This window comes from Cyprinus carpio, chromosome A22, assembly GCF_018340385.1.
Source record: "Cyprinus carpio isolate SPL01 chromosome A22, ASM1834038v1, whole genome shotgun sequence".
Classification (NCBI taxonomy): Eukaryota; Metazoa; Chordata; class Actinopteri; order Cypriniformes; family Cyprinidae; genus Cyprinus; species Cyprinus carpio.
This window is the reverse complement of record NC_056593.1, coordinates 1,448,628-1,463,278: the sequence shown is the minus strand read 5'-3', so window position 1 is coordinate 1,463,278 and position 14,651 is coordinate 1,448,628. Positions and strand designations below refer to the sequence as shown.

Below are 14,651 nucleotides of genomic sequence, written 5' to 3'. Positions count from 1 at the left end.
TTAGGCTCACTTTTCTAAATTAAACGCATTTTTTTCTATGCATTTGCTCATGTGAACTGGTGAGGTTTTTAACTTGTGTCGGTATAATTTCAAGACTGTTAGGTTTGAAGCGCACTTTAATGACAAGACCAAACACCTTTCAACATAAACTTCATGTAAATTGTATTTCTTCGAGAAAAATAAAATGGTGTGCTTTTTATTTGTTAATTACAGCAGGTTTTCTCTGGTTATTGACAGTATTTACGGTCAACAACTTGAGCCGTCAACTCAAATCCTTGCTCTGTTTGTGAAAACTATTGATATTGAGTTAAAATAAAATCTGTTTTTTATTTTTTATTAAAGGTTTAATTATGTGCAATCAAAGTGAAAACTACCTTTTATCTGACAGAATAAGCATTAGAAGTATGGCATAAAAATGTTTGGTATTAAGCGCCACCTAGTGGTTGGTTCATAACAAAGCCTTCAGTCCAAAAAACGTTGCTCTCAAAAAATAACTTCACTTTTTCACTTTTAATAATTGTTTGTAGTTCTGGCGCTCTAGTGTTTAGAGTCTGTAGACTTTTTAGGCTGTACCAGTTGAGCTTTATAAGTCAGTTGTTCACTCATTTGTTCATGTATTTTTTTATTCTTCATATAGGAGCGGTAGACTGTTGGGACGTTGCGAGGTCTTTTGAAAGTGAGTATTTTTAGGGCAAGTCCACTTTATAAATGGTTGACGCTTTAAGTTTAATGCATTTAATGCAGTACTGATGTAAGTTAAGTGCGTTGTTTAATGCACTACGGATGGCTGTTACAATACAAAATGTGGCACGCCAGGGGTAGGGATATGTGAGCATTGGTGGTTCAGTGGTAGAATTCTCGCCTGCCACGCGGGAGGCCCGGGTTCGATTCCCGGCCAATGCAGCAGCTTCTTTTGAAGATCTTTTGCATACTTAAACATCAATGCTTGTATTATTAAGTGACTTACAAACAGGGTCCAACATTTTTTAGGTAAAATCTTCTGCTTGTTTGTTTATTCATTCACAAAACACATCACTGTAAGAGACTCTTTATTAACATCCCATTACATTTATGGTTATTTCATAAATTTGTTGTCCAACAACACATTTTACTAAATTGCATGGTTTACACTGTGCTAATTTCTTTGCTTGTTGGTTGTTATTTTCAGACCCTGCTTAGCACTTCGGCGTTAGAGATTCATCAGGAGACCAAAGTGGTAACATCAAGGTAAGATTTGAGTTTTTAAAAAGTGTTGTTGTTACGGTGACACTACAAAACCTGGGTCCCGTTCTTCGTACCTCGCTTAATACATCTGAGATGATTTGAAAGATGCCAGATCTTCTAATCGTGATAACTGATCTCTGGCTAATTTGCGTCTTACAATTAATCTAATTTTATCTGTGCGGCATGTGTGTAAGACCCGAATGCAATTATAAAGTAATTATTTTATAATTCGAATAAATCTTTCATTGAGTAAATCTCTTGTGCTCACCAAGGCTGCATTTATTTGATCCAAAGTACAGCAAAAACAGTAACTTTTTGAAATGATTTTTACTATTTAAAAATGTTTTCTATTTGAATAGAATTTTAAAATGTAATTTATTCCTGTTATTATTTATTCTGTGTAATTTTCAGCATCATTACTCCAGTGTCACATTATGCTTCAGAAATCATTCTAATATGCTGATTTGCTGATTATCAATATTTAAAACAGTTGAGTAGTTGTTATTATTTTTCAGAATTCTTTAATGAAAGAAGATCAGCATTTATCTGAAATAAAAAGCTTTTGTTACAGTATACACTATACCATTCAAAAGCTTGGAGTCAGTATAAGTTTAATAATTTTTTCGGGAAATTATAGAAATTAATACTTTTATTTAGCAAGGATGCTTAAAATTGATCAAAAGTAATGATAAATGCATTTATAATGTTACAAAAGATTTCTATTTCAATAAAATCAGATTATCGACCAAAATTAAGGAATATATCGTGATATTAATTTTGGCCATATCGTCCAGCCCTAATTTTAGAAATGATTATCCCTGGATTATTAGGGTACTCTTGTAATAAAGTAGCAGTGGCTGTGATAGATTTTAAATACCAGTTCCACTTAAAAAGATGTAATCTAATCCTGTTTACATGAAATAAGCTGCTCCTAAGCAGGTTTAAGTTTACCAGGATGAGCTTAGAAGAACTAAACATCAAGTCAAATCCAGCTAAGTGAGTTAGCGACGTACGAAGAACAGGCCCCTGTCTTGCCTCTTGTTTTTGATAATAAAAGCAGCTCTGAATCTGAATGGAGTGAACTGAGTGTAGCACCAAAACAGGGTGATAAAAGCTGTGTACTCACTCCTCGTTAGTATAGTGGTAAGTATCCCCGCCTGTCACGCGGGAGACCGGGGTTCGATTCCCCGACGGGGAGGACACTTGTTTTTTTCTCCATGTGCGTTCACTGGAAAAATCATTTATAGACTCCCATTTTAAGATCTAACGATCACGTGGGAATTACTTAATTGTTTTATTTTAAAATAAGAGAAAGCATCTTATTAGTAGATCGATATACTTAGCGAAAGGTAGAGAAGAGACGCAACTCTTCTAAACTAGACTTGTTTTCGTTGGATTTTGCATGTTTTGCATCTTTTTGATTTATCACTGACTTTGAAGTGAAATATCTACACATTTTTCCAGAACAGCTTGTGAATCAGTGGTTAAAGCAGCGCTGCTGTGTTGTTTTTGAAGACTGATTTTTGAGGCTGGGCACCAGGGCCGGTTAGCTCAGTTGGTTAGAGCGTGGTGCTAATAACGCCAAGGTCGCGGGTTCGATCCCCGTACGGGCCAATGTTTTGCTTCTGCAACTGTTTGATTTATATTTTAGCTTTTACATTTTCTGTATAATAATAAGAAGAAGAAAGAATTCAGCAGGTCGTGTGATTTTGCTGATTTAAAGCGTAGTTAATTTAAGTTCTTGGTTGTTACCAATAAATAATATATTAGCTAACATAAATAATAATATTTTTTTTGCAGAATTCAAAAATATTCCTCAATGTTGGTTGATAAAAAAATATAGTTTACAAAAAGGCCTCATTTGTTATTGCATAAGTTAATGCAGTCTTTGTTAATCTAAAAACAATCAAAATTTTAATGTTTGTTCACAGCACTTTAGCTAATGTTAGCAGATACAACTTGTGATTTTAAAAATGTATTAGTAAATCTTGAAATTAAGAAGATTAATAAATCATGCACAAGTCCTGTTTATTGTTAGTTAACATTAGTGTGCAGATGTCGTTAGCTAATGTTTACAAATGTGATCGTATTGTAAAGTGTTACTGAATTTTCAGTCATTTATTCTCCGCCAAACTGATATTAACTAATATAATTTTTATAACTGAAAAGGAGAAGAAGATAATTTGAAAACTTGATATTTTTGGGTGAACTAACTCTTTATTATTGCCACTGGATAGTGAATTTCAATTACTAATATTAATGTTATTAATATGCTTAATTTTATTTTTATTTTAAATAAATTTAATATTTTTTTTATATTATAGTTATAATATAATGTTATAAATCATTTGATGATTTTAATTATTTTAGCTTTTATAGAATTTTTTTTAAATAATTTAATTTTTTTGTCATTTTTATTAGTATTACTGCTATAGTTTTTATTAATGTTTTGAATTATTTTATTTTTATATTTTCCAGTTTAATTTTAATTTTAGTTAGTTTCAACAAGGTTAGTTTTCTATCCTTTTTATTTTTATGTTACTGTACAGGCAGAGCAGCTCTGTTTATAGAAATATATATTTATTAGAATACAAGATAACAGAGATCAAAAACAACAATAAAGGCAACTATTTTACTATTTTGTGGCAGGGCCAGTAATAATTTGAAAAATAAGTAGAAAAAATCCCTTACCCTTACTATTATTGTTTTTATTAATGTTTTGAACATTTTATTTTTATATTCCATTTTCATTTTAATTTTGTAGATTAAATATGTTTCTTGTTAATTATATTAGTTTTAAAAGTCTTTTTTATGAATTAAGGTTTAGTTACTTTAGTGCTTAAACTGAACAAAAATGAGAAATAAAATAACTAACTAAAAATAAAATAATACAATAATATTAATATAATAATAATATAAAATAATTACATTTCAAAATAATAACAAAATATTTTTAATTGTTGCAGTTAATGGTAATAACGTTGACAAAACTCCCACCAGATGGCAGTGTTTCCAATAGACCTGATATTAAACAATGCTAACGGCTCACTGCTTACAGAAAAAAGTGTGACTAGTGCTAAAATAACTTTCAACAAATTAAAACAACAAACAACATCCCTGAATGTCATTGCTCTAGCAAAACTAAAACATTTGCCCCGTGTGAGGCTCGAACTCACGACCTTCAGATTATGAGACTGACGCGCTGCCTACTGCGCCAACGAGGCCTGAAGGTGGAGTGTGCAGAACCTCCTCATGTTCCTGCAGGAACGCTTCGGGTTAGTCACTTCAGTTCTTTACTTGATCTTGCTTTTCAGTTCTCTACTTTGATATGTCTGTGTGCACATCTACTACAATCCCAAAAGAGAGTCTGTACAAAGAGGATTGAGGAACAAAAGAGCAGTTTAACCGATGAGATCCAGCCTCGTCCACTAGAGGGAGTCAGAGTGAACAGACACTTCAAAGATTGTAGATTTAAAATGCATAAATAACATAAAAACTTAACATTTCAAATGCATATGTTAAAAAAGGATTTTGCATTTAAAATGCATATAATAAATAACAACTGTAGAATTAAAATACACACATTAATATATAAAATATATTATAAGGCATATATTAAATAAAGATTGTAGATTTGAAATGACTATATTAAACTAAAAACTGTACGTTTTAAATGGATAAATAATGGTTACCTATTTAACATGCATATATTAAAAATTGTAGATTTAAAATGCATATAATAAAAATATTGTTTTAAAATGTATTTAATGACGGCTGTAAATTTTAAAGTGCGTATTTTAAATAATTGTAGATTGAAAGTGTGTATAATAAATAAAATGTGATGATTTAAAATACATATATTAAATAATGATTGTAGACAGTTGCGTTTAAACCTGTTGTAGGGGACTCCAACACAATATTAAAAAAACATAAAAAAAATTTGACCTGCTCTTCAAAATGCATGTTAAATTGAAAATTGTACATCTCAAATGCAAATATTAAATAACTGTATGTTTAAAATACATATATTCGATAAGCATTTAAAATGCACATAAAAATGTAAATTTAAAATGCATACATTAAATTAAAAATGTTAAATTTTAAATGCACATATTAAATAGCATTGTAGATTTAAAATGCATATATTAAATGAAATTTGTAAATATAAAATGCATATATTAAAAACATTTCAAATGCATATATAGAATATATTTGTACAAAGATGATTTGAGCATCAGTAGCCCAGTTTAAACAATGACATCCAGCCTCATCCACTAGAGGGAGTCAAAGCAAACAGCCTTTTTTCAAAGTGGCCTTGAATAGGTCAGTGTGTTTTTCCGGCCTAAAGTGTGTCTAAAATCCCCTTTGATAAGAGCACGGCATGTCCGTGTGCCACGTTATCACATGCTGTGAGCAAATACAGCGTGGTGAGCTCAGATCTTTCTTTCTGTCCAGCACAGCCATCTGAACGCCAGCATGTCAGGCCTTAATGCTTCACTAGGCTACTTTTTAGGCATAGTTGGCGTGAGCGCGGTCGGACGGGTGCTGGTCACGCGCTGGCGGCCGAGATGGACGTTTCTGACGGAGTTCATTGCCGCCTTCGCTCTCTCCGCCTCCAGAATACAGGAGGACAACACCACCGACGACGTCCACCAGTCCGCCGCTCCTCTTCCCCCCGACGTTGCCATCACTATGCTTTTCATATCCATCACCGTCCACGGCATTATCATGCAGGGCGTGAGTGGAAACCCGTCGGTGACGCTCATGGGACTCCTGCAGAAAGACACGGGCGCCGTGGCCGCTGTCCTCAGCGTGGCGGCGCAGTTACTCGGTGCTTACGTTGCGCTCCTAGTCACCGGTAAGTACTGGCAGATGGAGCTGACCGACATGCACATGATCAAGAACATGATGATGTCTGAGTGCAGCACATCACTGAAGGTCCCGCCGCTGCAGGGAGTCTTCGCTGAAGCCCTCGGGGCCCTGACCTTTCACATGGTTTACCTCGTCCTGAAGAGCAGGTCACAGCTGCTGAGGATTCCCATATTCGCCGTGCTGCTGACGCTCATTGCTTATGCAGGTGATTACTTTTAAAATGCATGTTAAATAATGATTGTTGATTTAAAATGCATGGATTAAATTTAACACTAGATTTCAAACACATATATTAAATAAGGATTATACGTTTAAAATGCGTATCATAAATAACATTTTACATTTAAAATACATATTTTAAATAATAAATTAGTTCTAGTAAAAAAACATATATTAAATAAATGTAGATTTAAGATTTATACATAAAACTAGATTCAAAATGCATGAATTAAATGTATTAAATAAAGTGCATATATTAAAAAATATAGGTTAAAATGTATACAAGTAAGGATTGTGCATTTAAAATGCATGTTAATTTAAAAATTGTAGATTTCAAATGCATGTATCAAATTAGGATTGTTTATTTAAAATACATTAAAAACACAATAAAAATTGTAAAAAACATTAGCTATTTAAAATGCATGTAATACATTAAAAAATTGTAGATTTAAAATGCATATATTAAATGCATACATTAAGGATTTTGCATTTAAAATGCATACATTAATTTAAAATTCAAATATTTAAAATTGTAGATTTTAAATGCATATTAAATTAAAAATTGTAGATAAGAATTGCATGTTGAAATGCATATAAAAAATTAAATATTGTAGATTTCAAGTGCATATATTAATGATTTTGAATTAAAAATTTATAAATTAAATAAAATTGTTATTGTTAAATTTATAATTTATTGATTGATTTAAATTTAAATAAAATTGTAGATTTCAAATGCATATTTTAAATAATTTATTACATTAAAAAAATATTTAAATTCATAATAAATTAGAATTGCGAATGCATATTAAATTAAAAATTGCAGATTTCAAATATTAAAGATCATAGATGCATATATTAAATTAGGTTTGCACATTTAAAATACGCATATTAAAAACAAATTGTAGATATACAGATATGCATATATTAAATAAAGGTTGAAAATTTAAAATGCATATTAAATAAAGATTGTACATTTCAAATGCATACATTAATATTTGTAGGTTTAAAATGTATATATTAAAGCTGTTCAATAACATGAAGTTTGATTAGAAAATCAACTGCACTTTTATACAAATACTAGAGTAGTGTCTAGAGCTGTTTTTCACTCAGGAGAACCTCTTGACTGTTCAGTGGTGAAGTGTTTGAACTCCTCACAAATGTCTCTGTCACACCAGGAAATAACTACACGTCTGGATATGTGAATCCATCTCTGGCTTATGCCATGACATTCACCTGTCCGGGACACACTCTCCTAGCGTATTCTCTCGTCTACTGGCTCGGGCCTCTGATCGGTGAGTCCTTGTCAGAAATGTTCTTTAATACCAAGAAAAATATTAAAATAGTAATTGAACAGTTCAAACCATCAATCCAAGAATGGTTGCTGGTCTTCCTGAGATGTGTTGTAAACTGTGTATTTTTTTAGGCATGACTCTTGCGCTGTTCCTGTCTTTGGGAAATATTCCACTGCTGTTCAGCAGGAATCTGCTTTACTCCAAGAAGGCACGCTTCCGGGTTCCCAAAGGGAAAACTTCTGAAGACAAGACCAGCTGAAGAGAAAAACAGCACTGATATGGTCACTTCATAAACCGTATTTCATAGTCACAAAACACATTAGTATCGAACTATAAATCTGGTTACATTTCTGTTCGGTTGCTCTGCAGCCAGTTTCAGCAAACCCTCGTCTTATGTGAAATTACTACTAAAGAACATTTTATTTAATACACAGCAAAAATATAAAGAAAAATATTTAATAAGGGGGAAAAGGAAAAAGCATACAAAAGTACAAGTAAATTGTGATAGGTTGTCTATAAATGCCACTTTGATAAAATATTCAAAGTATGCCACAATGTAATAAAATCATTTGTACGTATTTTTAGTCTTTCATAATTGCTGTTCTTTTTTATTCCGGGCCGGTTTAGAAAATACAGAATAAACATTTTTTTTTTTTTTTTACATGATATTGTAGAAAAAAGGTAATAGGATGCATGCACTCTTGATGTGCTGGTCTACATTTATTCGAGCAACAGTAGCCTATTTATGACCCTGGAGCACAAAAGCAGTCATAAGCAGCACAGGTATATTTGTAGCAATAGACAACAATATATTGTATTGGTCAATATTATTGATTTTTCTTTTATGCCAAAAATCATTAGGATATTAAGTAAAGATCATGTTCCATGAAGATATTTTGTAGATTTCCTACCGTAAATATATCAAAACTTAATTTTTGATTAATAATATGCATTGCTGAGAACTTCATCTGGACAACTTTAAAGATGATTTTCTCAATATTTAGATTTTTTTGCACCCTCAGATTCCAGATTTTTAAATAGTTGTATCTCGGCCAAATATTGTCCTCCTAACAAACCATACATCAATGGAGAGATTATTTATATAGCTTTCAAAACAATTATAAAAAAAAAAAAATTACACATACAACCAAAACTTGCACATATAAACACATATTTGTTTTGAGTGCAGCAGAACAACAAAAATAGCAAAACACACACACACACATATATGTTTGTGTGTGTGTTTCATCTATTGTTAGGTTTATTTTTGGTCTTTGTAAAAACAAAAACCATCAGATTACTTGAAATCTATTGCAGACTTGTTAGATCTACAGTCAGTGACTTATTCTCACCAGCAGAGGTCACTGTCTTCGAAGATCAGCGTGAAAACAAGTGAAAAATTAGAAATGATTTTTAAAACTTTTTAATAAATTAACATATCTGTACTATTTATGTACCAATTTACAGGTTAAAACGGCATATACATTTTTGTGTATGGTTTCTCGTGGCTTTTTTCATTTCCATTTTCGATTCAATTTCGATTCATGAACAAATGACTCTTTTGAATAGAATCTTTTATGGAATCGTTTAAAGAGACTCATGAGCGAAGGCAGTGGTTCTCAACTGCAGAATGTGCAGTATTGGGGGTCATCCAGGAACGTGGTTGAGAACCACTGATTGGTTTGAATCATCTTAACCAATCTTTCACAAGTTATTGTTACATTCTGGATTAACCTGGTTGTTTCTTCGAGTAGACATGTTGGTGTTGTAGCCGATATAAAGACGTCACAACAGGCATGAGGTTTCTGTAGTATTACACCGACCTGAATAGATACAAATGCATTGAAACGCTGTTCATCTATCGTGCTTATGTGGAGCCGGAGTTGTTTTTGAGGGCAGTAAACTGGGGCCTGAACTCAGTGCATGTGGTTAGTTCTGCTGGGTATGTAGGTGGGGTGATTTTTTTATTTTCTCACATCCGCAGAAGAACTTAATGAGATTGCAAAACTGACTTAAGAGCCAGACTGAAAGTGCAACTTAAGTAATCCAATAACAACTCAGGATGATTTTCACTCTTCTGTTTACGCTTATCTTCTTCGTCCTTTCAGGTGAGTCACTAAAAAAATATAATCGATTGGTAGTTTTATCAGATGATTTTGTGTTTAATGAAACGTGCAGTAAAAGACTAATCTGTGTTGAGACCTGTTCACACCAAGGACGAAAACTGTAATGATTCACAGGAATCATAAGATTATTTTATTTTATTTTTTTAAGATGATCAACGATAAAAACATCAACCGCCCCAAAACAACCTGCAAAGAGCTCGAGCTTTCAAAGCGTCAGACCACAAAGCTGCATAATAAGCAGAAAGTGCAAAGGCTTACAAAGTTATCGTTCTTGGTGTGAACGGGTCTTCACACATTTTTAAAGCGTCACTGTTAAAAGTGAATGATCTTTATGATACGAGTCTGAATACTCTCTATATGATCTCCAGGTGTGTTTGGTGCTGATAATCGTAATGAAATAAAATCTATATCAGTGATGAAGGGAGATTCTGTCACTTTACACACCGATGTTACTGAAGTACAGAGAGATGATCTGATACTGTGGACGTTTGGATCCCAAGACAATCTGATCGCTGAAATCCACAAGCAGTTCATGTATTTATTTGACAGTAAAGAGAGTTTCAGAAACAGCTTACAGATGGAACAAAAGACTGGATCTCTGACCGTTGCAAACATGCGACCTGAACACTCAGGACTTTATCAACTAACCGCCATCATCCGCGGGAGAACCTCGTACAAGACATTCAACGTTACAGTCAGTGGTGAGCTACTGATTACTCCAGTGTTTTAGCTTTTTGCATTAAAGGTTTTATTTAACAAATTTAAAATATCGGTTTCTACAGATAATTTGGAAATCAGTGTCACTCGTCTGCCGGTTCCCGTCATCAGCAGTAACCCTTCACAGTGTTCATCATCATCATCATCATTATCACAGCAGAATTGTTCATTGGTGTGTTCAGTGTTGAATGTTAGTCATGTGACTCTCTCCTGGTACAAAGGAAACAGTTTATTGTCCAGCATCAGTGTGTCTGATCTCAGCATCAGTCTCTCTCTACCTCTAGAGGTGGAATATCAGGATAAAAACAGCTACAGCTGTGTGCTCAACAATCCCATCAGCAACCAGACTCAACATCTGGACATCAGTCGACTCTGTTATACATGTGCAGGTAACATTAGTGCACTTTAGAGAACTGAAGGTGTTAAAGTGCATTAATAACTAACAATAACCATATCAACTTCTACACCAATAGACAATAACGAGAACGATATTTATATTAATGTCCACAAATGCAGACAATAGCCGCGTTTCCATCCAAAGTTGCGAAATATCGCATAAAACATTTGCGAATAAGCACCGTTTCCATCCAACGAGTCAGAGAACAAAATCATCACTTCCTGGTAAAACGGGTGCTTGACTATATATCGCTATGAAACGTAGGAGATAATACTGAATATAATAATTTTCATAGGCCTATATTAATAACTTGTGTCTCAGAGGGAGCAGACGAAACAGTAAATGCGGTCATTGCTTTCGGAGGTGGATGCTGCTGTTTGGGGAACGCAGTAATGTGTAATAATTCTGGGATGCAGTTATATAGAAATACGTTGACAGACTTGGCTCGGACATTTCAGAATGACCATAACATTTCAGATGCTGAGGAACGAGATCGGTCCACTGGTGAGGTTTTGCCGTCCTGTAGCGCAGTCACATGACCTTTTTGTCACATCTCCTTTTTTTTTTGCATAATCCCTTTTTCGCACAAGTCAAAAACCACCTCAAGCGAGTGTAAAAAAATGTGCCATTTCCATCACTTGTTACTGATGCGATACTTCAAAATATAACTTCAAATCATAGCTAATGACTATGAAAACTATATTAGCATCCACAACAATAACGCTAACTATATTGCATAGTTAATGCAAGTTGTTTTTTTCTAAGCGCACTGCATTTTTTTCATTTGCTGCTTTAAAGCTCTTTAATACGGAAGAGGATTAGGGCCAAGCATTAATAAAAAAATAAAACCATCTCGAGATTAAAGTCATTATATTGCGAGATTAAACTCATTAAATTTCGAGAAAAAAAGTCGAAATACAATCTTGAGAATAAACCCATGAAATATCGAGAATAAAGTCGTTGTGTTTCGAGAAAAAAAAAACTCGTTAAATTTCGAGAAAAAAAAAAGTCGAAATACAATCTTGAGAATAAACTCATTAAATTTCGAGAATAAAGTCGTTGTGTTTCGAGAAAAAAAGTCGAAATGAAATGTAGAGAATAAAGCATTAGATCAGTGTTCATTGCATAGCCTATAGAGGACATGGCAGAGTTGGATCACTTAGTCAAGCTATATTTTAGACTTTCTTTCAGTAACAAAGAAATACTATCAACTTTAGCTAATTATGACACAATAATAATTAGCACACGAACTTTAAAGAGAATTTGCAAGCGGCTAGGTCTTTTTAGAAGAAAAAAATCAGTCCAATTTGCGCGATGTAGGCTACTCGCTTTTGTCCAACATGAAAGGTTATCGCTGGCTTCACCCAAATGCACTCTGGCACTTGGACAGCTATGATAAATTAAAACCCTACGGCATTGCCATTAATGGCGTGTAATGTAATGAGTTTATTCTCAAGATTGTATTTCGACTTTTTTTCTCGAAATTTAACGAGTTTTTTCTCGAAATACAACGAGTTTATTCTGGATATTTAATGAGTTTATTCTCAAGATTGTATTTCGACTTTTTTTCCTCGAAATTTAACGAGTTTAATCTCGAAACACAACGACTTTATTCTCGATATTTAATGAGTTTATTCTCAAGATTGTATTTCAACTTTTTTTCTCGAAATTTAATGAGTTTAATCTCGAAACACAACGACTTTATTCTCGATATTTAAGGAGTTTATTCTCAAGATTGTATTTCGACTTTTTTTTCTCGAAATTTAATGAGTTTAATCTCGCAATATAATGACTTTAATCTCGAGATGGTTTTATTTTTTTTATTATTGCTTGGCCCTAATCCTCTTCCGTACTTTAAAGTCGGATGGATTTTGATCGACTGGATATTTTTTATTGTTCATCAGCTGTAAAGAAAAACACTCTGAAAGTTGATTTTCCACCGATACTCCTCTTTGTCATTATAGTTTAGAGTTTAAAATTTTTTCTGGTTATAGTTATGGTGAAAAAAGGGCGTTTCAGTGTTCTTCTGTTTCTTCCCTCAGACTCGGTGCACTGCTGTGGTTCTACTGAAGCTGCGATCCGATTGGTCGTCTCTGCTCTGGTGGGCGTGGCTACTGTCGCTGCAGTGGTTTATGATATCAGATCTGAATGAGTTAGAATGTCCTAAGCCCTTGATCACTTGAAATCTGCTATGGAGTTTATTTAATATTTACATGTTTCCCTTACAAATTACTTTGATGGCAGGGGTGAATTAAACTTTATCTGTGGTATGTGTTTGTGGTACGGAGCTGAATGAAGTGTCGAGGGTCTCCCCCGAAGGGAAGCACTTGTGAGTGTGTATAAAAGCGGAGTAGAACGCAGCCCGGGAGGTTTCTAATCTAACCTCAGATCAGAAGATCAGTGATTTCAAATCACTGTCAAATGCTATGTGTGTGTCATTGTGGCTGCTGAGTAAAATCCCCTAAATTATGACCTAACGTATTTTACTAAAGTGATAGATTAGCAGGTGAGACTGAACTGGTTGCTTTTCCTACAAACTGAACCCCTCAAAGGGCAAATGTGTTGGAATGAACTGTGTAAGTAAAACTTTTCTGCCCCCTTGTGGTCCATATCAAACATCTATTAGTCATTTGGGCTGACTTTTCAGTTTGCTCTGTTGAATTAATTTGGTTTTGCATATTTTGTTTTCCAATGGTAAGCATTAATAGAGCTGAAGTATAAATATAATTAAAGTAGTTTTTGATTTTTATGTCATTGGTCTCATCAATGTTAAAACCACTGTGGGGAAAAGTACTTCAAGGGTCCAGACGAGGAAAATGCTGTTCAGAGGTGCACATATGATTTTTCTAAGTTAAAAAGTTATTTCATTTACCTTAGTTACATTTTTTTTTTTTTCATAAAAAGAAACATTTTAATCACTCACATATTTTGTGAAATGCTGTTGACGCTATTTTAGAAATGGAATCTTTTTTGAGATTGTCATGAAGTTTTCCAACAATGATTATTTAACACTTTTTTCACTTATTTAACTTTCACTCACGTAAACTGCTAATTTTGTGAATGGAATAGGCTTTTCGATCATGTTTTTTAATTTATGTATTTGACGAAGTACTACTTTATTTCTCAATACATTTGAGTACTAAATAGAGTACTTTTGGATTTAAGTAAAAGCTCTGGTACTTTGAAAACGGAAAGGTTTACTACAGTGTTCCATAGAAACCCTTACGAAAATGAACCATGGTTTACTACGAATAAAACTGAAAAATCATGGTTACCATAGTTAAAACATGGTTGCTACAAATAAACCATGGTTTCCCTACACTGAACATAGTTTGACTATGGTATTTATAGTAAAACTGTGGATATGCAAATGGTGATCAATACATTCGTAATCCGTACATCAACATGAGCACTACAGTTTTACTATAATAAATCAACGGTTCACTTTCGTTAGAGAAATTTCACAAATGAAGTACAGAATTGTACTCCTTTTTCAAAATGTATAATCAGCAACACATTACACATTAAACATTGAAAATGGACAAAGCTGTTAATAATATAGCTTTATTCAGTGTATCTTCATTAGCTAAATACATAAAAAAATAACTAGATGTGTATGCAAGATAAAAATACAGCCATTTCATACAGCCATTATTTTTTCGCATTTCCCATTCATTTCCTATATTTGTCATTTTTGACCACAAAGGAGCCAAGTTTTTTTTTTTGTTTTTTTTTGACATATCCGAATCATTTCCATGATTTTTGTGTGTGTGTTCACATAGCTAATGTGACAAACATCACCAA

The 14,651-nt window shown here is 33.3% G+C and overlaps 2 protein-coding genes and 4 non-coding genes across 6 annotated transcripts; 5 read left to right on the top strand and 1 right to left on the bottom strand.

Annotated features, from left to right (window-relative positions):
* Positions 1-832: 832 nt before the first annotated feature.
* trnag-gcc lies at positions 833-903 on the top strand. Its single transcript has one exon. It is a non-coding gene; the product is annotated as a tRNA-Gly (tRNA).
* A 1,447-nt stretch (positions 904-2,350) lies between these two features.
* trnad-guc lies at positions 2,351-2,422 on the top strand. Its single transcript has one exon. It is a non-coding gene; the product is annotated as a tRNA-Asp (tRNA).
* A 342-nt stretch (positions 2,423-2,764) lies between these two features.
* trnai-aau lies at positions 2,765-2,838 on the top strand. Its single transcript has one exon. It is a non-coding gene; the product is annotated as a tRNA-Ile (tRNA).
* Positions 2,839-4,375: 1,537 nt separating this feature from the next.
* Positions 4,376-4,448, bottom strand: trnam-cau. The gene has a single exon. It is a non-coding gene; the product is annotated as a tRNA-Met (tRNA).
* Positions 4,449-5,589: 1,141 nt separating this feature from the next.
* Positions 5,590-8,185, top strand: LOC109059993 (aquaporin-12). Its single transcript, XM_019077150.2, has 3 exons — positions 5,590-6,301; positions 7,491-7,607; positions 7,739-8,185. The coding sequence occupies exons 1-3, from the start codon at positions 5,701-5,703 to the stop codon at positions 7,864-7,866; spliced, it is 846 nt and encodes a 281-aa protein (XP_018932695.2). The 5' UTR covers positions 5,590-5,700; the 3' UTR covers positions 7,867-8,185.
* Positions 8,186-9,111: 926 nt separating this feature from the next.
* Positions 9,112-13,477, top strand: LOC122134839. The gene is made up of 4 exons (XM_042711626.1): positions 9,112-9,715; positions 10,102-10,434; positions 10,516-10,839; positions 12,890-13,477. Exons 1-4 carry the CDS (start codon positions 9,670-9,672, stop codon positions 12,997-12,999), a joined length of 813 nt encoding a protein of 270 aa, XP_042567560.1. The 5' UTR covers positions 9,112-9,669; the 3' UTR covers positions 13,000-13,477.
* The last annotated feature ends 1,174 nt before the right edge of the window (positions 13,478-14,651 follow it).